The 27,325-nt window shown below is 30.5% G+C and overlaps 2 protein-coding genes and 1 long non-coding RNA gene across 6 annotated transcripts; all 3 read left to right on the plus strand.

Moving 5' to 3' along the window:
• The first annotated feature begins 7,407 nt into the window (after positions 1-7,407).
• On the plus strand, positions 7,408-8,167 carry LOC108333598 (uncharacterized). Its single transcript, XM_017569067.2, has one exon. The coding sequence runs from the start codon at positions 7,541-7,543 to the stop codon at positions 7,913-7,915; it is 375 nt and encodes a 124-aa protein (XP_017424556.1). The 5' UTR covers positions 7,408-7,540; the 3' UTR covers positions 7,916-8,167.
• A 6,420-nt stretch (positions 8,168-14,587) lies between these two features.
• Positions 14,588-18,169, plus strand: LOC128194834 (uncharacterized). The gene is made up of 2 exons (XR_008246264.1): positions 14,588-15,912; positions 17,932-18,169. It is a non-coding gene; the product is annotated as an uncharacterized LOC128194834 (long non-coding RNA).
• A 1,763-nt stretch (positions 18,170-19,932) lies between these two features.
• Positions 19,933-25,527, plus strand: LOC108334397 (uncharacterized). 4 transcript variants are annotated; one of them, XM_052871237.1, is made up of 13 exons: positions 19,933-20,434; positions 21,019-21,301; positions 22,244-22,313; positions 22,782-22,978; positions 23,323-23,398; positions 23,483-23,566; positions 23,650-23,729; positions 24,085-24,211; positions 24,418-24,477; positions 24,564-24,614; positions 24,702-24,860; positions 25,030-25,162; positions 25,236-25,527. In XM_052871237.1, the coding sequence occupies exons 2-13, from the start codon at positions 21,144-21,146 to the stop codon at positions 25,403-25,405; spliced, it is 1,365 nt and encodes a 454-aa protein (XP_052727197.1). In that variant the 5' UTR covers positions 19,933-20,434; positions 21,019-21,143; the 3' UTR covers positions 25,406-25,527. The 4 variants fall into 4 exon arrangements, with proteins under 4 accessions (XP_052727197.1, XP_017425713.1, XP_052727198.1 ...); XM_017570224.2 differs by having other exon boundaries at positions 19,933-20,341; XM_052871238.1 differs by lacking the exon at positions 19,933-20,434 and adding an exon at positions 20,498-20,514.
• The last annotated feature ends 1,798 nt before the right edge of the window (positions 25,528-27,325 follow it).

Here is a 27,325-nt window from a genome sequence, read left to right on the forward strand (position 1 = left end):
GTTCTTCTAAAATTGGTCAAGCTTTCATTGCATATTGTTGATCTAGGAGTATCCAAGCATAATTCCTTCATCACTTTTGGATTCAAATTTTCCTAAATTATCTTGAGTATTTAGAATGAAACATTGATAACCAAAAGGATGGAAATAAGATATGTTGAGTTTCCTATCTTTCTATATTTCTATAATTCATTTGGAGTCTTGCACAAGATAGGCCTTATGTAAATCTTTTTTTGAAGATAACAAGCTGTATTAATTTCTTCAGCTCAAAAGTGTTTGATGTGTTAAAATTATTTAACATTGATTTGACCATTTCTTACAAAGATCAATTTTTCCTCCCAATGACCCTATTTTGTTGTGGTGTCCTTGGAGTTGAAAAGTTATGTTTGATGTCAGAGTTTTCACAAATTTTTTGAAAAAGATCATTTCAAACATTCTACCGTGATCACTTATGATTGAAATAATTTTACAACCTTTTTCATTTTCTATCTTCTTGAACAATTTATAAAAGGCCTCAAATGTTTCGTCCTTATGGACTAAGAATAAAACTCATGTCCATCTAGAAAAACCATCGACTAGCACTAGTCCATATTGTTTCCCACTTACAAATGTAGTTCTTGTAAGTCCAAATAGGTTTATATGAAGCAGCTCAAGAGTTCTTTTTGTAGAAATAATGTTTATGCTTTTGAAAGATTCCTTGAACTGTTTGTCCTTCATGTCCAAGCTTTTTGCATTCATAGTAGACAACATGCCTTTCCTTGCATTTATCCTTGTTCTCGTTTCTAGACGAGGATATAACACATCTACCCTTGAAGGGTATATTCTTCTTCTTCTTCCACATTGAATGGATGTTTCTAAAGATGAATGACAATTCATCTTCTTCCTCAGAGTCTTCATCAATGTTTGATTCCTCTAAAGGTTCTTTAACCTTGAGGGCTTTGGTGAGCATTTTCATTATGCCTATGAGCTATATTCTTTTCTTTTATGGTCAACCCATCTTGTTGAAGCTCTAACTCATGGAACTTTAGGATGCTAACTAGATCTTTAAGGCTGAGACCGTCAAGGTTCTTAGACGCTCTTAACATTGTAACATGAGGTTTCGACTAACGAGGAAGGTTGAGTAGAATTTTATCAATGTGACCAAAGTTTTAATAAGTCTTACCTAAAGAGTTTAACTCGTTTAGGATATTTGAAAAAGCCTTCATTGTCTATCATGGTGAACAACTCAAAATGTCTGATAAGCAAGCTAAGCTTGTTTCTCTTAACTTTGTTGCAACCTTCATAGGTGACCTCTAGTGTATTCCACATCTCTTTAGCGTCTTTGTACGCATGTACCTTTATGTACTTCTCTTCAGATAAAGCACACATTAGTGAATTTATGGCTTTTGAGTTTAGAAGATAACATTGTATTTTGTCATCTGACCATAAGCTTCTTGCCAAGGGCTTATTTTGTTGCCATTTTTTACTCTATCTCACATATGAATGTGATAGGATTCAAAGAATTTCATCATTCTTTATTTCTAGTAGTCAAACTTTCATCCCTTGAATAGAGGAGGGTGGTTGACAACAAATCATTCATTTTCCATTTGTGGGAAGGATGATGGCAACTCCTTTAGGGACTTCCCATCCAAAGAAATATCAACTTAGACTAAGACTAAGAAAGGGAAGTGAATAAAGACTTTTAACAAAAAGCACTTTCCTTATCTAAGTCTTAGATGAATTGTCTTTGCTAAATGCATTTGTATTATTTTGTAGGTCACAAATAAAGGTTGGAAACCATGCCTATTCATCCTAGGAGGCTTGCCAAGCTAAAGAGAGCAAAGGAGGAAAAGAAGGAAAGAATTTAAGCATTTTTCGGATTGGAACCAGTACATTCTGCGCCCAGCCACCTGCTGCTCATGCCCAGCCAAAGCGAACCGGCCTTCATCTTTTTAAAGTACGTTTTTAATGTTCTTGGCATGGAACTTGCAGCCCAAGCTTAGTAGCGTCTTAGATACTCTTTTAGTGATCTTATAAGCTTGACACATTCAGATTTAGAGCTCTCTCTTCACCTATAAAAGAGAGGTGCATCTCCATGTAAAAATCAACTTTGAAGAGATAATGAAATGTTGTTGAGTTTGCTCCAGACATATCCTTAGAGTTCAAACCATATAGTTCCAATTTCACACTCCTTCCTCTAGCTTCCTTCCCCTTTGGAAGGCCTTCTGAGCTTGAGAAACCTCACACACTCACCAAACCTCCACTGAACCATTTCATAAACACTTGACGTGCACCTACATCTTCCTTCATCAATTCATTATGCTGCCTCGGTTCTGAGTTTGGGAGAGCTCTCACTTGAAGTGTGGAGCTGCTTCCATGAAAGGATATTTCCTCTGGTTCGATGAAGAACTAACCCTAAGATGTTAGTTTTGATACCAACTGAAATAACAGGTAAACTCTAGAAGGGGAGGGCAGGGGGAGGGGGTTGAGTGGGTTTGAATAGAGTTTGAAATATTTTTGCAAAAGGTGTTAGATGTTGTTTGCAAAGGTTAGCCAGTATGTAGATAATGTTGAACACTTGAGAATTTCTAAAAGTGTTTGGAAAGAAAGTAAAAGGAGGGTAAAGATAAAAGCTCATTTTATATTGGTTCACTTAACTTGAGCTACTTCTAGTTCTCCTTTAAGAACTATTAAAGGGTTCCACTTACTTCAACAAGATTTAAACAAGTTTCACCACTCCTAATTTATAATAGCCTAATTGGCTAAATACATTTTAACTCATTCTAAGCTAAACAAATCGAGTGTTTTGAATCACTCCTAATTATCCAGAAATAGATGTATGTTTAAAACAAGTATAGAAGAATAAATCTCTTTGAGATTATATGATCAAAATAATACAGATATGAGAAAATTGTTACAGAGATGTACTACCAATGGTAGACGATGCACAAGTAGAGAGAGAGAGAATTTAGTAGTGTAAGAGTATGTGCAATGATATCTTTCTAGTTCTTTTCTTCATGCAATCTCCAATTTATAGAGAATTTCGAGAAAGATTCATTACACTTAAGCCAGTGACCTTTGATAAAGTTGATGTAGCCTTTTGTATACTTTCATATGCTACTGAGCTTTTGCAAAGAAATGTTGTGTTGTTGTACGGATGATTAGACAAAAAGCAACGAAGAAACATTCTTAGAATATGTTTGTATCTCTTTACGTCTTTCTGGACCAGCACAAAACTTTGAATAAAACACTTCATCCTTAATAGGCTCTGCACAAACATAAAGGCACTACACAACATATAAAAGAACTCTTCGTCTGATGATTAAGTACATCAAATCTAAACAATAAACCTTTTACTATAGCGTTTAAAATAGTGTTTAATGAATTATCCTAAACAATCTTTGTGATACATACTATTTTTGATAAACAATATTATTAAACAATTTTTAATAGAAAATTATAAGCATCGAACATTATTATTATTCTATATTTGATGAGATTCATCTATATTTATCAAATTTCACATGTAACCACTTATTCCATGCAAACAACCCAATGAGAAACTATCCGGAAAAGAAGTAAAATGGAATTTAACTTCAATAAAATTTTGATAAAAAAAAAGAATGACGCAATTTAATTAATCTAGATTGTTAAAAATGAAAAGAAATTAATTAAAGAAAATCCAATATTTTTTTTAATCTAACCCTAAAGTTATATGGGTGATAATAAAAGAAAATCCAACTTTTTTTTGATAGACTAATATCAATCAGTTGAAAATATTTGAATTAATTAAAAAATGCAGCAGATATTGTCCATATATGTGAAGATGTATTGATTTGGGTGGACCCTTATTTCTTTTAATCGTTGAATGATGAAATATAAGTGATAGAAAACTTTAGAAAATGGTGATGGATATGTAGGGTATGCATCATGAGATGATGAGAAGAATTACTTAAACCCTAAGACTGTGCATGAATGTGTATAATTCTCTTTTAGTTGAGTTATTGAATCGCCTTCGGCGTGTCTTGGAAAAGGTACATGTTCTTTAATAATAGAGGAAAGTTGATCCAATTAAGACCTGCAGTTATGTGTATTGTAAGTAGAGAGAGATTAAGCAGAAATATAATAATGTTATAATAATAAACAGTGGATTGCATTGAGCAGTGTATATCTTTGGAGGAACTCCTTTGTCTTGTGCCAAAGTTACAACGGTTCCATTTCATGTTTCAAATTTTAGTTCCAAAAGTCATTCCTACTAATAACCACCCTTTCCAACTCCCTATCAAAACAAATTATATTACCTCACTATTTCATTCATTTCATCCATTCACAGTGATGTTGATGACATACCCAAAATATAGATATAATTATCTAGTTTTTTTTTACCACTTTATATTAAATATGTTTTTTTTTTCAATTACTATAAAAATTTGTGTTTTATTTTTAAATTAAATTATAAAATATTTAGTTTTTATATTTTGTAAAATTATTTATAAATTTTTTTTCAATAAATAATATATGAAATATTTTTCACCTAAGAAACAGAATTTCACACTTTGAAAATAACATTTTACTTGACTTTTCTAAAGTATAAGAATGATATACTTTATGATTTCATTTAGAGACAACACACAATTTGTTATAATAATTTAAAAATAAAAAATATATTTTAACGTATTAAATTAAAGTTTGCTGCTAAAATAATTACAATTACCTTTGGTTTGGTAGAGTGAGGAAAGTAATTAGTATTAGTTATTTCAAAAAAAAAATGTTGAGATTTAATCTTCTTTCATTTTTTTTTACCATTCTCTTTATTTTGATCAAATCAATTACATTATACAATTTTTTAGTATATTTTCTCTCTGTTTTTCATATATTTTCGTTTTCTCACAAAAATAAAATATTCAATTTTGTTTTTAATGTATTAATATTTCTTAATTTATTTTTCTCTACTTTCCTCTTTCTTTTTCTCTACACAAAACATAGTGTTTCTTTCATAAATTATAACATGCATATATAAGAAAGTTATATATATATATATATATATATATATATATATATATATATATATATATATATATATATATATATATATATATATATGTTAAACACAAATAATATTATATGGCTAAAATTTTCTTTTCGACAAAAATACGATACTAAAATAAGGACTTTAAAATCGGTATGAAATTATGGAGAGAATAAAACATTAAATAAGTTATGAAATATTTGCAAATTTTAAATTAGCTTTTAGAGTTTGACATAGTATCTTTCATTTTTCTTGATTCTTAATTATAATTTAAGTTTCATCCCTCTAATGTACATTATTTTTTAACGTAAATATTTCTTACGTACATTAATGTAGGGAGTTAAAATTTTAATTTTGAATTGATATCAGGACGAATAATACTTTTTAAGTGCTTATTACTTTTGAGTTTTTCCTTTAAGTTCCTAATTTTTTTATCATGATAATTGAATTTTTAAAGTTGTATTTTTTTCTTTAATTATTTTTTTTCCATTTAGTCATCGTGATAAATTAATCCTTAAACCCAATATTGTCGTCCTTGCCCTCTACTAAATGTTTATATTCCTACATATCAATATTTTTTATACAAGTTTTTAATCAATATTCTTAATAAGTCTTTTGCAATCAATATTTCATATTTAAACTCAATTCAAATACTCTTTCCCAAATTTCTTTTCATTCGAGAGCAATCGTACTATGGATTCATATAATAATATAAGGATACTTAGATAAATGACTAATTATAAAATAATTAAAAATTGAAGAATCCATTAAAAATAATCTAAACATCAAATAATTTCAAATATATTATATAATTTAAAGCCCAGACACATGTAATAATCAGATAATTTTCAGGTTAATAGTAAAATTAGTTGGATTTTAATTTATTTTCAAAAATTCATTTGATTTAATTTCCAAACTCCATCCATATCCGACCCAATTAAATTATTGTTATCTTAGCAACTTCTGATGAAATCTAATCAGAAGATATGTTTAAATTTTTAATTTTACTTTTTACATATATTTATTTTTTAATAAAATGTAATGACAGACGACATGAAGCCATAATTTATTAATTGTTAAAATCACATACACATTTTTAGAATATTTGTTTTATTTATTTAAACTTAAAATAAAACTAAATTAAAAAATTTCAAAGCAATTTGATAATTCAACCATATTAATTGACTGCTTAAATCATTAATATCTAACTAACATGAAACAAATGACTAAATATATATTTTTAAATATTAAATTTGAATTAACTGGATTGATATATTAAACTTAATGTTGCCTTTGACAAGGCTATTAAATTAGGAAAGAAAGAAAAATTTAAATTTAATTGAGCCTATTAAATATGTTTATTAAAATAAAATTGATCTGAATTATATAGTATAATTTATGTTGTTTATAGTTAATATAGAACGTATAGAATGTGGATGCATTATTTAAAGATGAAGGAGGGTTAGGTATATAGAGGCTATAATCTGGGGTGAGTCAGACATTTTCCTTTGTGCAACTCTTTATAAGAAGTGATTCATCATTTTCCTAATAAGCAAGAAAAGTCATCGGAATATTGGTCCTGGTCGGTCGTACGTGGCAGTTTCTCCTTTGTTACCTAGTTATCAATGAACCACTACCATATAAAAAACTCACCGACCCCCACACCATTTCTGCCAAAGCTGTTGCCTTCTCAGAAACCACAACCTTTGTCCCTAACCTAGTTTTAAAAACTCATAACTACCTTACATATAAATTACTTTTTATTCTTCATTTTCTAAACAAATATTAAATTTGGCTGTCATATACTTTAATTTATCATTCTCACATCAAATTATAAAATAAAATAAATTTATAAAATAAAATTTACAATTATTTACTATAAATTAATTTTATTTCTAATTGATAAGATTTTTAATATATTTCTCACACTAAACATATATTTCAAGTGTAAAACTGTTTTAATAAAAAATAAAACCATAACATAAACAAACAATAAATTTTTGTTATAAATAACACTTGTTAAACTAAGTTTTAAATAACTTTAATACCATTTTTCAACTTTAAACTTAATTTAATTTTATAAAATTAATTTATAATGAGAATTTTTTCTCACTTATATATTACGTATTTGACTTATTTATAATATATGTGAAATATACAACAAAGTAATTTAAATATATATCTATCAAGATGTTTTTAAAACCGTAACAAAATTTTAAATTTTAAAGTAAATAATAATTCAAATACAATAATTGAATCTACAGCTCGGTATATTAAATATCTGGGAACAGTTTTCATCTAAAAAAATTTGTATAAAAATGAGGCATATAGACTGATTTAAAAGATAGGTGTAAATTTGTTATTTAAAATAGGAGCTTAAAAGTCAGAAAAGAAAACTTGAGACTTTACTTAGATTCGACAGCAGTTAGCATGTTAACAACTCTATATAAAACCTCGTTTGCTGCATAATTTTCTCCTCAAAGATTCCACAACAGCAACAGCTGCTAAGACCAACAACACAGTTTGATCAGAAAAATGGCCTACCCTTCTTCTCAAAATTCTCAACCTGCTCTACCTCTGCATCTGTGTTTCTTCTTGCTTACCTTGTTCGTGTTCCTCGGTTTCTCATGGTACTCAAGCTACGAGCCAATAATGGAGAGCTTCATGGACCAATTGAAGTTGGTGCTGATGGTTTCTCCACTGCTGCTTCTGATAGTCGTGCACTTCCTTTCAAACTATGGTGGTGGTGGAGGGGTCTTCTCTTCACTGCTTCCTTTGCCAGAGAGAGACTCACTGCACAGAGCAGGTGGAACTCCTTGGGGTGTTGGCTTCCTTCTTGTTCTTCTTCTCTTCATGGTTTCTTACCAGTCTTCTTTCCAAGAACGCTGGTTTCCTCTCCTCACCAGGTGAAAACAGTGCATCATCATCATCATCACATATGGATCTTTCTCTGTAATTACTGTAATTTAGTTTCTTCTCAGTGTTTTTGATGAAACGAGAGATTTCACCTTTTTGTGTATTCATTTTCTGTTTCTGTTTAAAAGGGTCGGTTGTTCTTGCAGTGAAGCTGTATCAGTTTCAGTTTTTAGAAATAGATACTTTCTGTATAATTAATCACTGATTTGAGTACCCTCTTAAATATTATGGTATTTATTTACATTATATACCAAGGAATTATTATAATAGTTTGTGGCCAAAGAATTCATGGTGGTGTTTGAATGATCAAGTTTCATGGAGAATGAAGGGAAAAAGAAAGAGAAAGAATGGGAAAGTGGTTTTATATGTTAAAAAGAAAGTAAAAAAGATGTGTCAGCCCCCACATGCTTAGGTAAACAGATTGCAAAAATATTTCTATTTCCTGATTAAATAGTGGTGATTAGTTGATACCTGCATTATTTATTATTTATGAGTAATAGTAGGTGGATATTTTAATACTTTTTTATAAATATATTACCTATATTCACAAATATAATATGTGGGATAACGGATAGATACTTCTGGATAGATACTGTTCATGTTTGATCTAATCCGATCCATTACTATTTTTACTTAAATATATCATGAAATAATGAATCATTTAATTAAGATTACTGTGTTATGTATCATAAACTAGATTACATTCGATAAGTAATATTTTTCCACACTTTATAATGACTTTTTTATTATAGATGTGTTCATTTTTATTTATCATTTTTTAAACGGAATTAAGATAATATTATTATTTTTCTAATTGTATCTTTAAATTGATTAATATGAAATGGAAAACACTGGATGGAATTGCAAATGACTTTTACAACAAAACTTAAACTCTTACAATTGCATAGAACAAATATTTAAATATCAAATTTTGACTATTATTAGATTATATTTCTTCTAAAAAAATGTACTCTTCATCTAATTTATATCTCTATTTAAAATGTGTGTGATTCAGAATACCTATTACACATCTTCAAGGAGTAAGTCAATGTCATCAATAATCATATTCTTCCCCTCCTTAAATAAGCAACAGAGGAACAAAATACATTTCTTATTAACTTTTATAACCATGCCACATTCATAATTTTCACTCCATCAATTTTTTCAATCAATAGATAAAATTATAATGAAATTCTAAGAAAATAAAATCAAAGATACACATCAATTCAAAACTAAATAAAATGAAAGTGAAGATGAAAATGAACACCAAATATAATCAAAACAAAAATGAAAAAAAAGACTACCTGATTGTATGCAGTTGATGAGTACCATATAAAAATAAATCAAAGATTAGATATTAAATACATCACATTCATATACGAGCTTATGAAAATGGTTGTACAGCTTTATGAAAATCGTTGCAGACGATAATGTTGATAGATATTTCAAAAGAAGAAAATTTATCCAGGCACAATACTAACATAATATGAACTCAATTCATATAAAAAATTAACAAAAACATAGTACAAAATAAAGGTAAAAGTAATTAAGACAGCGAGACTTAGAACTAAAACTAAAGTGAGAACTAGTAGAAGTAAGAATAAGAGTTAAAGTGAATGAGTGAAAGAATGGAATTTTAAATTCAAATTCACTTTTATTAAAAAAAATCTTAAACAAGTCATTATACTTTTTTTAAGAATATTTATTTGTAAAATAAATTATATAATTATATAACCAATATAAAAGTAGATGATTTTTTAAGTATTGAAAATATGTTATTTGATAATTTTTCCCATACTAATTCACCTGTATTTGAAGCGGAGTTTTTTCTTTTTTAAAAGTGTGAAAAATATTTTACATGAAAAAAAGTGTATATATTTTCCACCCAATTTTTTTAACACAAAATTATGCATGTAATAAATGATTCTAAAGAAATTCTGAAAGACAAACTTGCCTCTAATATTTTTTAAGGTAGTGTGCAGAATTGTCACACATCACGTGCTAAGAGAAGGAAAATACAACATCAATTTCAGTAAATACTTGTCTGAATATGTATGTACTTACGTCCTACTAATATTCTAGTCCGATTACAACAGAAAATAACATATAGTTAATTGTTAATTATAATACTTTCAAGTAGGATGCAGTATTAAAATTGTTCTCAACCCCACTCTTGTTGAGGTAATATTTTCCGTTTAATTATTATATTTGTGACCTCGACTATTAGACAATAAAAGAGATGCATTTAAAATTTTGATACGAGTCAATTTTGAATTCAGTTTATTAAAAATTCTATTTACTCAAATTGAACCGGTAGAGAGTTGGATTTGTTCATCAATCCATTTAATTTTTCTAATAAATACTTTTTGTTAAGTTAGTCATTTTATAAAATATTGAAGCATAGGCTTGTGTAAAATTATTTTTATATAAAATAATTAGGTAACATGAAAATTCCACATATTTCTACTTAGTAACTCAATTTTTATGCAAAAACAAACTTGAATGACTATGAAGTCATTCAAAATTTTGTTGAGAAGATTTTGTGATATCTTTGTGTGAATGAAATCTTATGTTTGATTGATCATAAATCTAATTTAAGATCCTTCTCCTTTATTTATATTTGAATTAGAAAATTTTTGTTACTCTTTTTGAATTGAAAAAAAAAAACTTGTAATTAAGTAAGCCCGTGAATCAACCTGTTTAACCTACCAACCCGTGGTAGACCAGGTTGGGTTCAAATTTTTTCGATTCGCTAATAAGTGAGCTAGGTTGGATTGACTCACTAAGTGATCAACTCATGGTGGACCGAGCCAGGTCGGACCAGGTGGCCCATTTTGACAGTAATAAATCCGTTAGTAAAATCTATTGGTAAATCAGAATCTTTATTATTGACTAATATTTTCATCAGTAATGAATATTTATCAGTAATTTATAATTTGTATTACCAAAATATTTGTCCATTGACAAAATTTTGTTGGTAAAATAGCATCAAACTATTCATTTCTATCTTAGATTATATTTATGTAAGATTTTGTATACTTTGGCTATTTATAATTTATTTTGACAAACTTGTTTACATCTTTAACATATATGCATGTGAGTTTAACACATTACAATGAAAAGACTTAATTGAATAAAATTATATAAGGAGACATAATTGAAATAATTGACTTAATACGATAATTAAATGAAATAATGAATGTTTATAAGCTACTTACAAAGAAAGAATGGATATAAACTACTTACAATGAAAGAATGGATATAAACTACTTACAATGAAAGAATGGATATAAACTACTTACAATGAAAGAATGACTATAAACTACTTACAATTGAAAAATTAAAATAATACATGACAAACTTTATTTCAGGAGTCTTCCATATCTATATAAGTCGTACTAACTCTCATTAACTCAACAAATGATTGCATCCTATGTGTATAAAATAAAGACCATGTTCGTGTCTCTAGGTAACAATGGGTTGAGAAAATGATGTCCACCATGAGTAATGGATAGCCATCTTGTAAGTGAACCTACAAAGTTAATATTAATAAATGAATTATAATTTGTAATGGAACAAAAGAAATGGAACTTTAATGGTACAAAATGACATCCATTACGTGTCCAATGCACATCAACCAATGTTGTATGATATTAGTAGGCGGTGAACAATATAGTGGGAATATGATATAACTCTAACCACAGGAAAAACAAACTAAGATGACGTTGTATCGATTTGCTATTGCATACCCAATGTTTGGGTCATCCACTTCAGAAGAATATGGTAAATTCTTTTTCTAATTGTATGCTCAAAGTGTTGATGGAAGATGATCCATGAATGACTATTTTGGACCTATAATAGGATCCAAGACTAAGAAGATTGAAGAAGTAACAAAAATACTCAACTTATTTGAAAATAAGAATATCAAAAGTTTCTTCTTTTTATAAAAAGTTATAATATTTTAGTTTTTTTTTAGTAAATTTGTAAATAAGTATAGATTTAAAATTGAGCCAACATGCATGCGCCTAAAGTTGTGTTATCATGGTTGCCCAAGTGACTCTTCCAAGATTAAAGAAAGCAAAACATGGATGCATAATTGGAGCAAAAAGTGCCAATTACACATGAGAAGCTTGCCTTGCAAGTTACTTTAGAAGCTTACCTTGCTGCATGTAGATTACACTTAGATAGCGTTTGAATTTAAGTTTCATTTAGACTAAAGTACACATAAGTTATCTATAAAAAAAACCCTAGTTTTGGCTTAAATGATGGCAAATTGCTATCAATGTGGGGGCTGTGATCAGGAAAAATGGGTGTCAGTAAATAAAAAAAAAATTAACATATGTTCTGTAGTTAGTAATCTATGGGGTGCAACACAGAAATAATAAGAAAAAGTAATTAATTTCTATAATATGAAAAATAACTTCGAATTATACAATTGACGAAAAAAAAAACAAAATGAAAAATAAAAATTGTGGTAGTGTAGAAAAAAACTGATGGAGAAAGAGAAACTTCCCTACAAAAAAGTCTTCTCATAACCTATAAATTAAGAAAAAAATGAAATTGTATATGGCCTGCTTGCCATTACGTTTTGCAACTCCTCTATATTAAGTAAAATGATAAAAAACAAATCTTTTAAATTTCTTACATATTTCGAAGGCATTATAATAAAAATATGAAACAAAAGTTTTAAGTTTTTCTCATCCAGAATATATAATTTAAAAATAAATTTTAATATTATGAAGTATTTATTCTGAAACTGTAAATTTCTAAAAGAGTTTAATATTTAGGTGAAATGTTTCTAAAAGCGTGAAACTAATAATTTTAATATTACAAAATTAATTGTTTGAATATATTGAAACTCCAAAAATTATGACACGTAAAACTATTTTTTTTAACATCCTATTATTAATAGGAACACGGTTAAAGAAATATCACAAAGCTAATAAAACTAGAACAATTTACTAAGAAGGTATATAAAATATGCATACAGTTATTTTAAATAATTATAATTCAAATGTAAAACTATTTACTTATTGATAAAAGATTTCTAGAACTTATAATGCAAAAGAAAACATTATTATACTAATCAGTGAGTATTTGCACCATCACCTCCTAAAACATGCTCCATAGAAATCTTATTTTGATTTGTTGATATCATCGGATGAACATTTCAAAGTATATAACAACTATAAACAAACCACGACACAAGAAAAATAAGCTAATATTAAAAGAATCCATTTATGCAATTATAAAATATCAATATAACATAATTTATTTTCAAACTAAATCCAATATCAGCATATATGATTTTAGATTCGATCAATTCAAATATACGTATGAATGTTGGAGTATAACAAGTTATACACTTGTAATGGTGGATCATACGAAAACACGGGACATGTGAAAAAATACTATAAGAATGAGTAAAGCAGAAAAATGATATTTTTTTATTAAATTTTCAATGTATATATTATTATTATTATTATTTGTAATGTTTAAGAAATATTATTTTATTATTTTTGTATTATATTAATTTAATTACTCTATAATTATTTCATTTATATTTTTGGCCACAAAACATTACTGTTTTAATTCATATATTACATATTTTTAATAATAATTATATTAACGTTTATACTTGCAGTAAAAAATATTATCAAGAGAATGACGTTATTTTAACAAGTAATTTATTTATGGCTGTTTTTTATTTTGAAAAACTTTAAATTGCATAGTAATGAAATATTATAATAAAATATTATTATCACGGTTTGTCTATTGAATGCATAATTTATAATATCGTATATATTAGATATCCAGTACCAGATTCTGTTGTATGATTCCATTTATTAGAAGACAAAAATACATATTTTAATAATTAATTTATAACATTTAAAATATCTCAAAGTTGGAGAATGAAAATATAAAAGAGAGTACATCTAAATCATAAAACTATTTTACTAAACTTTAAATAAAATATAAAATATTTGCAAAAAGACTTTCTTGAAGAGTCTTACCTTAAATCAAATACTTGATAATGCAATAAGTGGCACCACGTCTTTATCTATGTATCTATCTATCTTCAAAATTATTTAAGTTTTTCTACCAATGTTTATCCGTAACTATAGAAGACTTTTTCTAACAGTTAATGAGAATTCAACTTCACATAATAAAGAAAACAAGCAGTTGAATTAAATACTCATTAATATAGTTAAATTTCCGAAATTTAAGCGGATAAAACCTCAATAATTAATTTTAATTGTGGTCATTAAATAATAATAATAAAATTATTATATAAGTTATTATTTGTATATATATTTTATTAATATTGAAATAAAAATAAACTATTATCTATTATGCGCTATAAAATATTATAAACTGTATCATAAAAAAGAAATCTGTAACCGTTTTATAAATTGGAACCCCACTATAGTAGTCAATTATCTATTTAATTTAAATAAGAGTAAGTTTACTTTCAATAGAATTTTTTTTATTTATTTTTTCATTGTTAAAGATGGGAAATATGTAATGTTAATTATTATATATGCTAGATAAATATGTTTTTAGTCATTCTCAATGTAAATTAGATTTTTTTTAAATTTTTTTGATATATTTTGATTTTTTAAATTTTAAAAATAAATTAATATAATAATTGTAAGGACCCCAGCTTTGGGTTTTGTCTCCTTTTGGCAGCAGCCCGTGACCTCCAGCTTTCCACTTCCTCTACTGCCATGTCCGTGAATCAACATCCTCCTTCTCTATTTCCAATGGACGTTAGTTTCAAACATGGTGGCCCTCTCTCGGTCCAGCTCTTTTTCGGGTGGCTTCTGGAAACGTTGCCAAACCAAGCTAGGAAAACTCCATTGCGTCAGCTGAAATGCAACTCTTCCTTCAATCTCCTCACAGCTTCATCTCCGACTAATTCACGTGAATCCAAGCTGCTAGAATGAGCTCTCCAAGCTGCTAAGCATGAGCCTCTTGATTGAGAAAGTAATCAGCCACTCTCGTAGGTGGCAGCTGCTTGACGTTCTCCCTTCCCACGTGTTTCCTTCTTCACTTTCCATGCTAGACGTGAATCAACTGTGCTGCTGTACAGGGACGTGACTGTGTGGGCACTGCATCTCCTTTGTTGCTGCCCATCTTCTAGACCGTGAAAACCATGAGTACCTCTGCCCACCGTGAAGCTTGCTGGACTGTTATTTCAAGTTGCAATTTTTTCTTCCAAGCTCTTTCGGTGGCTCTCTTTGCATGGACTTTCCTACTCCGCTGTTTCTGCTGAACTGTTGGAGATGACTGGATGCATGGACGTCTGGATGGAGTTACACCGCTTGCTGGAATGGAGAACACCACTGCTGGACGTGTGCTGCTCAAAAGGGGCAGTGAGCCCTATTAGAGGTTGCTTCACGGTGCTGGAACGCTGCTGGATGGTGAAGTGCTTTCAACGGAACTGTGCAGGTGGAAGGCTCCCTCCTTGCTGTAAGGACCGTGATTTTAGGAGTGGTGGGGACACGGTGGTCACCCACCTTTTTCTTTATTGGAAACAATTATTGGAGGAAGGGATAAGAAAAGGGGGAAGGGGGGGTCCCATTTTGGTACGGGGGAGGGAGAGTTCACAGGGAGAACCCATTCTTTCTCTCTTTAACACTTCATTTCCAACTTCTCTTGTTTCTTCTCTTCACGGGGAAGGAACTATTTGGTCACGGATACTTATTGGTGTGTGGGAGGGGATCCAGAGAAAAGAACAGGGAGGTATCAGCAGGAGAAAAAGGGAGAAACCTGAGAGAGAATGGAGGGCAAAATAATGTATTGAAGGCTTGGAGGAGCACTGGAAGTTGGGACTGAGAGGAAGGCCAGGAGGAAGCAGCAATCAAAAGGAGAAAGGGAGAAAGGAAAAGGGAAAAAGGGAACCAGAGAAGAAGGAGGATTCTATTGGAGAAGGACCGGAGAGAGAACCTGTGGTAGAAGATCAAGTTCTTGAAGGAAGTCTTCAAGAGGTAAGGGGAGCTAGATTTTTCGTTTTGATTGTTGAATTATGCTGTGTTTTGATGCAAATTTGGGAATTTTGGGAATGAAATGGGTTTCTGCGTTTTCTGGAAAACTGTTTGCGATTCTGCAGAATTCTGCAGAAACGCACGTTTGTAAGTTGATGAGCCCAATTGGACGCTCGTCCAAATGGCTTGACCAAATTTCTGAACGTTCGGTATTTTCTGAACGTTCGCCCAACCAAACTCTGAACGTTCGGTATATTCTAAACGTTCGTCCAAAATGACCAAATTTCTGAACGTGCGGTTTTTGTTCTGAGCGTTCGTCCGGATCGGCCAATTTGAGACGTTCGTCCACAAAGCTCGGCCATAATATGCTGAGCGTTCGCCTTTCAGTTTGACGAGCGTTCGCGTTCGTTCTGAGTGTCACGTTCGGTCTTCAGTTTGACGAACGTTGACGTTCGTCCTTAAAGTGCAGCGTTCGTCCTTCAATTTGAGTGAGCGTTCGTCCAGTTAGCGTTCGTTCGATTTCTTAAGAATTGGACGTTCGTCCAAGTTTCTGAACGTTCGGTCTGTTAGGAGTTCGGCCTGCTGAGCGTTCGGCCTGTTGTTGAGCTGAGCGTTCGCCCCGTAGCGTTCGGCATGAGCGTTCGTCCAAGGAAGAGACCTGCTGAGCGTTCGTCCAATCGGCCTGCTAAACGTTCGTTCAAATGCCTAAGAACGTTCGTCCAGATATGGAATGTTCGTCCAAGTTGCGCGTTCGGTCTCATACTGTTAGGAGTTCGTTAGCGTTCGTTCTTGTTGAATTTTAGTGATATTAGCATTCGGTCTTAGTAGATTTTGTTTCTGTATGTATAAATAGTAAGCGTTCGGTCTTGTCAAGGTTTGATCTTTGAGCGCTCGTTCAGTATTGAATTTGGTGTTCGGTAGTTGAGCGTTCGGCCTAAGTAATTGATCTTGAGCATTCGGCCTTAGTTTGTGAGTGTTCGGCCTTAGTTTGTGAGCGTTCGGTATTATTTAAATTCTGAGTGTAGCGTTCGTCCTCGGCCTGAGCGTTCGTCCAAAGAAGTGGTGCGTTGAGCGTTCGTCCAAATAGTGGTATAGTGAGCGTTCGTCCAAATAGTCATACAGTGAGCGTTCGTCCAAACAGTGTTCGTCCAAACAGTGTTCGTCCAAACAGTGTTCGTCCAAACAGTGTTCGTTCAAATAGTATTCGTTAAATAGGGTTCGGTTCCATGGATATTTTTGCTCTTATTTAAGTGTGCATTATGTTTTGTGTATATATATATATATATATATATATATATATATATATATATATATATATATATATATATATATATATATATATATATATATATATATACTCTGAGGTAAATTCATGTGAAAGGAAAATATGTGAATGCATGAGATGTGATAAAATTACTGTGATAAATGTATTTTATTATGTTGATATGAAATTGTGCATTTGATCACGAAATGATTATTACGGGGAGAGTTACGTAGAGGGTACTATGAGTTGAGGAATATGAGTATAGTGAATCTCATGGAGAGATTCTATAAAATTATGGTATTAGTGTGTATGTTGATGTTGAGGGTCCCGTAGTTGGAGGTTATCCTGATACTCTAATAATCATCCAGTCTCATGTAGAGAAGGATGAATTATGTGGTGAGAGGAGCAGGAGGTCCTGGTCTATGTTTCGGTTTGGATATAGTGAGGGGACTAACCTTGTGAATGGTATGAAGTATTTTGGAAGTGTATTTGTAAAGAAAAGTATAAGACATCACAAGTGCTTAACCTCCCGTGACCGCTCATCAACGTATCATCCGGATGAGTGTCTAGTAGGAATTGTGATATGATAGTATATGAGGATGTCTGACATAAATATTATATGATGTTTATATCAAAGTAATTATGCATGTTTTATCAATGATATTTTGTATGTTAGCTCACCCTTACTTGTTTGTGCATGTATCGGAAAAACCATATTTTTGCGATGATCGTATAACATATTTGTTATACGGGAGCAGATGCAGGATTGTCGCTGGATCCTGTACACACGAAGGAAGAGATGGAAGAACAACATAGAGGGATTCAATGTTATAGTTATAATTAGATCTGAACTTAAGTTATATGTTTCGACTTAAGTATGAGATTACGGAGTATTACCGTAAATGTATTATTGCTATATTTAAATTTTGAATTCTTTTAAAAGGGAAATTTTTGGGATGTTACAATAATTTTAATTCAATTATTTTTTTTCTGTTATGCATTTTTCGATTGATACTGAATGAAAATATGTTAAACATAAATAACTCAAATACTAACATAATTTATTTAAAAATACTATATTTATTCATTTTTAAAATTTAAAAATAAATGTATCAAAATTTAAGTTAAAGAAAAATTATAATTTAAAAATTTAAAAATATATTTAATCGAATAATTTATACCTTATTATTATACAAAAGAGTAAATTTTTTAATTAAGTAATATCATTTCTAAAAAGACTATTTTACCTTTTATAGACCTATATTAAAGATATAATTTTTTGTGATTTATTTAATATATATTTTGTAGGACAAGTTTAATCATTAGTAAATTAAAATATTTTTATTTATATGATTTTTCATTTAAAAATAACTAAAAAATTCTTTGAGTAAAAATAATTATTTAAGAAACTCATTCTCACTATGAATGTTTTGATTATATGTTTAAAATCAACAAAGTTTAAAAATCAATAACTTAAAAGAAGTTGCATGTTTGAAAATGCCGTATAAAATTATGAGTGTATGTATTGATGTAACACTTACCACATATATATAATGTTACACCAAAACAACTGTTCATCCAAAACTATTAACCTAAAATACAACTCCAAAATCTACAACCAAAGTATTCAATGGAAAAAGGAACTTCCTACATTAAAATCAAATATTTGTTCATAATAAAATTAGTCACAATATGAAGACAATCAACCCAAAACATATAGTATAATGTAAATCACATGATCATCTTCAATCCAATCACTAGAAAAAATATTCAGAATTAAGACAAAAAATTATCTTAGATTTTATTACGAGTGTGTGTCCTCCTCACTAATTCTAGATTATTTCTCTTAATACTATTGTTTTCACCAACCAAATTGGACCTACACGAATTTTACACACCATAAATACACAAGAAATCCACATTCTTCTAGCCAATCTTGACGTTGAATTGTTTAAAATTCTTACACAATTTTCACTTTATATATACATACAACTTACACAACAAAAACATAGCACCCTACTTCCCACCGTTTACCTAAGATTCGAACTACTCCGATATCAAAATGTTACACCCATTTTTTAGCTAAATTTCTTGTTAAATGAGATATTACCTGATTGATATAAAGCACAATCAAACATATAAATATAGAGTATATTTATAATTCACATTTATTTTATTACAAAAATTTTATAGATTCTATAAAATACCCTAAAAAAATAGATCATTGCACACATAGAAATAAAAAGACAAGACCATAAATTCCATAACAAAGTACTCTTGTCAACTAAGCTACATAACACTTGTGAAGAGCATGCACTTTCTTATTAAAAAAACTCACTAACACGTTCACATCATTATTTTATTACATTGAATTTTTCCAAGACTTACACCTTTCAAGACCGTGAGTTTAACTACGATTTTAGAAGTAGATTTCACAATTATTTGATCATTTATTCTTTTAAATCACAATTTATTTACATTTAGTTATTTTTTTTAAATTAAAGAAATTATGTATAAAAAAAGAGTGTCTTATTGCGACAAATACGTTACTATTTTTCATCAATAACGAAATAATATATTAACTAAGGGTAATTAATTATGTAACTAAAATATTCCAAAAAACAAAGTTACGTATTCCTAAAATTATTGGAAATAGAAGTAAAAGTATATTTGAAGGTTGCTTTCATTCTAGTACTTCTTACAGGAGTTATTATTCAACAAAGGAATGCATCACACCATGTTACGACGTGGCATTCGGATCCGATGAAGTGTGTTACACGTCAAGGTGGGGACATTGTTGTCATTTTATAACTCCCAGTTCCCACCGAACAGCCACCGTTCTACCGCACACAACGTTCGAGCAAAGCGAAGGCTCCTGAACAAGACAAACTGTTATTGATTGAGAACATGTTTTCTATCGATTTTACACACATAACATATTATTCCAGTTCTATGGTGAAGATAGGTTGTCTTGTGGATATCGTTAACTAGATGACATCTTCGTTTTTCATTGGTTATTCACAAAGTGTTTTGAAGTCGCCATCTTGGGGTTCTTTCCTCTGTTTTAATCAACTTGGCTTCCATATTCGGATTCTTTGGTTTGTCAGACTGTGAAAAGGACGTGCTTTTCATGATGGGGTGCTTTTGCTAGCTTAGCAAATTGTTTCTGTATGTGATCACAAATCCTCTCGTGGAATTGCTGCATTTTTTCTTTGAATGTTTTGAACTTTGTGTTCGAGATTCTGGGTATTATTGAAAAAGGTGGGGTTTTGAGGGCTGTGGGGGTGTGGTTTTTGTCGCTGCTCAATCACGTGTGAACTTTTCCGTTAATTCAGAGTGGTGTGAGTGCATTTGATGGCATTTTCAAATGGTTGTGTTGTGTAAAATCGACTCTTTTAGGATATTTTATCTTCAGTAGAAATTCTTGGATTTGGGTTTTGTGGTTCGCTTTCTGTGTTTAGAGTTTTCCTGTATAATATGTCGTGTAAAGATTATGATCTGTTTTCAACCTTTGCCATGAAGTGGTTTCGAATTATCGACGTGACATTTTTTTATGTACCAGATGAAACTTCTGTTAGGAATAGGATTCGTCACCCATTCGTTAGTAGGGAAAATTGCTTACGTACATAATATGATCTATCATCGTTCCTGTCATGTATAATGTTTTTTTTTTCTTTCATGCTTGAAAAGTCTGTTATTTTGGCTTAGTTTTATGAAAGGGGTGAATTTTTAAGTTCTAAACTACATGAAGGAGGAACCAAAATCTGTAATCTCCTTTCATTTTCTCCTCCCTGAACCCTTAATTTCCCCAGTTTTAACATTTGGGTTTGTTTTTTTACCTGCAGTATGGGAGATGAAATAAGTAAGCAACATGAAGCGAGAGAAAAATTGAAAAGGATTGCAAGCTAAAGTGTTGCATTTATTCCTAGCAGGTTTATATTTGGTAATAGCTCTGATTAAGGGTCCTACAATGGGTACTATCATTGAAGCAGATGACACGTACACCAGGATCTTGGGAAGATGGCCTATCTTTTATTATGGAATGGGACACATGCTCAATGACATAACTGCAGCTTGTTGGTTCACATATTTATTATTGTTCTTGACAGATATTGGACTTTCACCAAGGTGCATTTAATATATTTTTTTCCACTTATCAACTCGTTTAGTTAAGTTTTGTCTAATTGCTTGTCGACTGTTGTTTGAAAATTGGAAAATATAGACCTGACATATTTGAACTGTTGTATAATATTTAAAATTGTTGGACAAGCATGCTAGTTTTATAAATTTTATCAGCAACTATTCCAGAAAAAGAGATACTTTCAGTTGGCTTAGATGGCTTAGTTTTTTGTTCTGTAGTGAACATACTGTGAACTGAACAATGTTGTTACCTTGGACTGAGGGGAACTTGGTAGCCTGTTAGAAGTAACCCACTGGTGTGACTAAGAGTACTATGGTAGGAGACATTGACATTTTGCTGGTTTTTCTCACTAACAATTTTGGTTATATGCATTCCTTTAGATTTACGGTTTACCATACCATACTATGCCCTTTTCTACATCTTAGGTTGCTTCTAGTGATATGTATTTACCCTGCTATAGAAAATGAAAGGAGACAGAAAAATGACTGATATTGATGGCTAACTAAAACAGAGTTAACATGGCAGGTAGTAAAAATACAATTTCAAGACCAAAGGAGAGTGTCAATTCACTTGGTAAATAACTGATACCCCTTCACCTCAAAAACCCCTTTTTCCCAAGACTCAAATAGAAAATCCTAACCAACTTGCACCCACATACGAATTACATATTTTCGACCTCCTTTGGACACCCTTAGCCACTTGGTCATATTTGCATCTGCCACAACATTTGTAGGTCCATGTTCAGTAGGCCTACCAATGCCTCCAATCATTTTGGACAAACATATGATAAAGGTTTTTGAGGCATAAAATGCATTCAATTTGTACCTCCGGATAAAAAAGCATGATACTCTCAGATCTTGCATAAAAATCTGTTGGATGCTTCCAAATTATATTTTTTTTTTTACATTTCTTTGCTGCCCGTTTCACAGGAATGCAGCTGCTGTGATGCTTTCAGGTCAAGTGGCTGATGGATTTGCCACCATATTTATTGGAGAACTGGTATTTAAGCCTTATTTTCTCCGTTCATTCTAGGGAAATATTTTATATGCTTCTTATAGGTCACATTCATCTGACTTCATTTTCTCTTTTCTATACCTCCTTGTGTCAGAGAGTGGTGCTCTTACTGTGTATAGGTTTACCCTGCATAATAACTGGGTAACCAGATTTTTTTTTCTGGAGACAATGCTGAATTTACTTGATGGTTTTCTTAATGCCTGATATTATCCGATGAACCTTCGCTGTATGATAAAACAGTAAAATTTACTGCATTTTTTCACCTAATTCATTCAAATAATTTAATCTTCATCTCATTAGCGATTTTATCCAGAAATGACAAACAGAATCTAAGAAATTTGAAAAATTTCACTTTTCTTTTCCTTGATGCTGCTCTTTTCCCTTGTTCTATTATGTGCTTCAGACCTGCCTTATTTCGGTTGGCATGCTCATTTATTTCGCCTTGCTTGACAGATAGATAGATTTGGACACTTCAAGATATGGCATGGTGCCGGTTCTGTATTGGTGGCTGTTTCATTTTCTTCAGTTTTTGGGGTTTGTTTACCTTGTAAAATTTTTAGTTCCTATTCATCTACTTTTGAAACTGTGAGTTATAGCATATTTGCAGCAATCTTCAACCTGGGCTGGGCTGCTACTCAGGTTTCACACATGTAATAATTTCATCAAATTTATTTTCATTTGATGCTAAAAAATATAACTATAAGTTTGAATTTCAAAATAGAAGTGGTTTACTTTGTGATGTTTTTGGCATACTGATTGTAACAATGATGTTTGATTTTTGTAATTTCATCTTTAATTGCCAGAGCTAAATGCCACTTTAGTAACCAAGTCTCAGAATGATTTGAAGCAACATTCATTTATAAACCAAGTAACACCAGTGAACTTCTCTAATCTGATAATTTACATGGATAAAAGAAGAATCTAATGAAAAAGGCACAGGCTCCTAGCTCTTCAAGTTAGCATAAGCTCACCAATTTTTATTGTTCTCTTGAAGGTCCATGGTGACTTGCATCACACTGAACTCGACAAGCAGAGTGGCACTGGCTAGCTGTCGCAATGCTTTTACCATGGTAAAGCTTCTAGTGAACTTTCCATACAAATCAATACATTAATATTATTAATTACTAATGTATGTAATTAATTCTCTTTACAAGATTGCCAACTTGAGTTTGTATGCAGTTGCATTGATAGTATTCAGTGTCATTGATGGAAAAACACATACTGATGTTCAAAATCAGGTATGTATTACAGTAATTATTCGGATCCATCTTTAATCATCTATTGTTATGCATAATCACTTTGTTGTCCTTCAAATGAGCAGTATCGTTGGATTGCATTTCTGTCTATTTTTATTGGATGTTGCTTTGTGAGCGTATTTCTTCTTGCAACCAAAGAGCCCAGGTGTGCTTCTTGGCTTACTTCTGTCACTATCCTTGGATTAAAGCCATTTTTCTCTCACAAACTATAGTAGATATACCATGATCTTGTACATACTCTTTACATTATCAAGATGCTGTATGTTTAAGTGGTAGATATGAGGAAAGGAATGCTTGAATTCCCCCTTTGCATCCAGATTAATTGAAAGCATTAAAAAGCTCAGCGGCTACCTTATAGAGAGAACTTATAATTGTAGAAGTTAAACCAAACAAAGCTATTTTTCATGCAAGTCAATTATATCTCTCACTAAGTTCTTACAAACTAGGCTGCATGAGTAGTTTCAGCAACTAATTTAGAATTGAGTTTGTTTTCTTCTTAGGTTAAAGGTAGGTGTACATGGAAAGGTTCATGCAAGGATTTCATGGAATTACTGGTTCAAGAGAATTCTGTATTACCAGGTTGCTCTAATTTACGTGATCACAAGATTGGTTCTCAATGTTTCTCAGGTTAGCAGTCTGTCTTTCTTTCTTTCATGTTTGTGTTCATTATCTTGGAAGAGGATAGGCTTAATATGTGTTCTCAATGTTAAGGTTGAATATAGTGTTAGACAATCTTTCAGAAACATAACTCTTGCATTTGAATTTCGAACAAAACATGATAATATGGTATATGAATGGATATTTTGATACCAAAATACCTTGTTTTTTTTCAGGCATACCTTGCTTTTTTTGTTATCAATGATCTTCAAATGGCCCAATCAGCCAAAGCTTTGGTACTCCACAAATTTTGTCCATTGAGCTTTAAATAAGTTTGAACAATGACATGGCTGATTTCTCTGTCTTATGTTGTTTGGCACAGGTTCCTGCTCTCATATACATCTGCAGCTTCGTTGTATCTCTAGTGTTACAGGTTTCTTCATATGGATATCTTTCTGCATTACATTTCCATATTTTCAATCTCCAATTCCACTGTTAAATTGGTCATTAACCTTTGTAGGAGATTTCATGGACTGGGAGAATGCTCAAGGCCTATTACTCTGCTGGATGCATGCTTTGGATTTTTTGTGGGGCAGTAATCTTTCTTTTGAGTGCAAATATGAGTTATGTGATGTACATAGTGTCAGTAGTTATCGGCATAGCAAATGCTCTTATGACGGTAAGATATGGTCTTTACTTGATTAAATTGACAACAGTTGAAGAAATATGTATCTTATTTTTATGTGGAAATGATGTCTTGGTTTGAGTTTTTAAATGTTTTTAATTAACATAGTACCATAAATTCATCTTGTCACAGTTTAAATCTTTTCAATGATTTTTATTAACAGGTAACTGGAGTAAGCATGCAGAATTTTCTGATTGGAGAGAACCTTAATGGTTGTGCTTTTGTTGTTGGATCATTGAGCTTTTTGGACAAAATTTCATGTGGGATTGCTTTATATGTTCTTCAGTCAAACCAAAGTAAGTTTCTTAAATTTCTTTTATTAGAAAACTCACTTCGTTTTATTTTACATTGTTGAAATGATGAATGCAGATATCTCTTCACAGCTTGAGGGAACACAGTTTGCCTTTACAGTTACGAGGTATGGTTTGGGTGTTGTTCCTGCAATATGTTCACTAATTGGGGTAATAGTAACTTACACAATGGATTTCCAGAATCTCTCAAATCCCTCGAAGTCGTTGAGAGCACCGCTATTAGTCTAGTTTTCTCACTCAACATAACCATTATCCTTTCTCGTACATTCTACCATACAGCAACCTTGTACCAGCATATATTTTTTATTTGAAATATCTTATTTATACCTAGGAATTGCTGTTTCCATTTCCTTATACTTTCCACATCTAAGCTTATTTTTAGTTTATTTAATTACCAAATATTAGTTGTAGTGTGTGTTAGCTACATAAACTTATATGGATAATGATACTTTGACAACATTTTAATTTCATTTACGTGTGATTGGTCCAAAATTATTCCACAATCAATAATAATTATAATCATAAACACCAACATAGACCAATCACATAATGACACATAAATGCTGTTAAAATGTTATCAAAGTATCATTATCCTAATTATATTAATGTGAACAAATTTATAATAAATTGTTTTGATTAAAGTTTTCTAAATAATTTATTCTTATTTCATCTTATGTGTATAAATTAATGAATACACTTTGAAATAAAGGTGTTTTGAATATAGATTCTATTCTTATTTCATCTTATGCATGTATAAATTAATGAATACACTTTGAAATAAAGGTGTTTAGGACTTTCCACAACAAAATTTTAACTGAATAATAATATAGAGGAATTATGAAATGAAATTGGGAACATTGCAGCATAGCCTTGCTTATAAAAGCTTAAACGAATCATTCCAATATGAAAAAGAAAAATGTTGTTTTACACTAAATGCACCACTTGACACTATAAACTTTGTATGATTATGAATTTTTTGAAACGGGTAAGAAAAAGTAGATGATATAATTGAGATTTTATTAATTGATTATATATAACGTTTAATCAAAAAGCGTTTTTAATTATATGTACTTTAAAACGCTGCGGCAAAAGGTTTCCTGTAAAAGTTGTTTAAAGTTTTCTAATTAAATTATAGAAATACATCATGAGAAAATATTATCAAAAAAGTTTTAGTTGGGTACATAAAAATCTTCTTTTTTACAGAGTACATAAAGCTTATCTGTGAAAACTTCTCAAAGAAACTAAGAATATGAAAAACTAACTTTTAAAATTAATTTATACATAAGGTAGGTGTAAGAGCTCTTTGTTATAGTTGTTATATATATATTTTTAATTTATGTTTAACCAAATTTTAAATAATAAAAAAAATTAATATTTTCTTTGTTGATATAAATAATTTCTTTGATATAAATGTGAAAGTGTTAAGTTTGGTTGCATGAGTTGTACGTGCATTAGTTTTCTCTAGGCTATAATTTGATGGTAGCTCAAATGGCCATTTTGAAGTCTTATGTCGGTTGGAAACATTAATCAAAATGTCTTACTTTCTAAACTTTCTTATTTCCTATCAATTCATTTTTTTCATAATTTTAAAACTTGTGCCTCTAGTCTTCTGTTCCCATCATCACACTAACCTCAAACTTAAACATCACGAAATCTAAACAAAATTGCTGTCCAATTTTATTAACTTTGAAAACAAAAGGATATTAATTGTGGAAGAAAATGTTCTGGCAAAATTATCAAAAACATTAAAAATGAAGAAAAGAAAAATAACATGGGTTTTCTTCTTTTGAATACATCTGCGACTAAGATTTTATAGGTTATAAATTATTAAAAGAGACTCATAAATTCCCTTTCCACACCAAAAAATTGGCAACTGCTTTTTCTAAGATGGTCCTTTTCTTCATTTGAAACTTGAGTCTTTCTTAAATGTTTATCTCTAAAGCTGAAAAATAATGTTATCCTTTTCTTTCTGTAAAAAACTTCACAGTTTTCGATTTGTTTGAGGCAAGATATATACATGTATCATAAACTAGTTGCTCAGTTTTGATATTATGCTAAAAACTGACTTATAAAATGAAGTGCAATTTATACTGTGAATGATGTTATATATCTTGAGTCAAACAACATTATGAAAGAAATCCACAGAAC

This window comes from Vigna angularis, chromosome 11, assembly GCF_016808095.1.
Source record: "Vigna angularis cultivar LongXiaoDou No.4 chromosome 11, ASM1680809v1, whole genome shotgun sequence".
NCBI classification, from domain to species: Eukaryota; Viridiplantae; Streptophyta; class Magnoliopsida; order Fabales; family Fabaceae; genus Vigna; species Vigna angularis.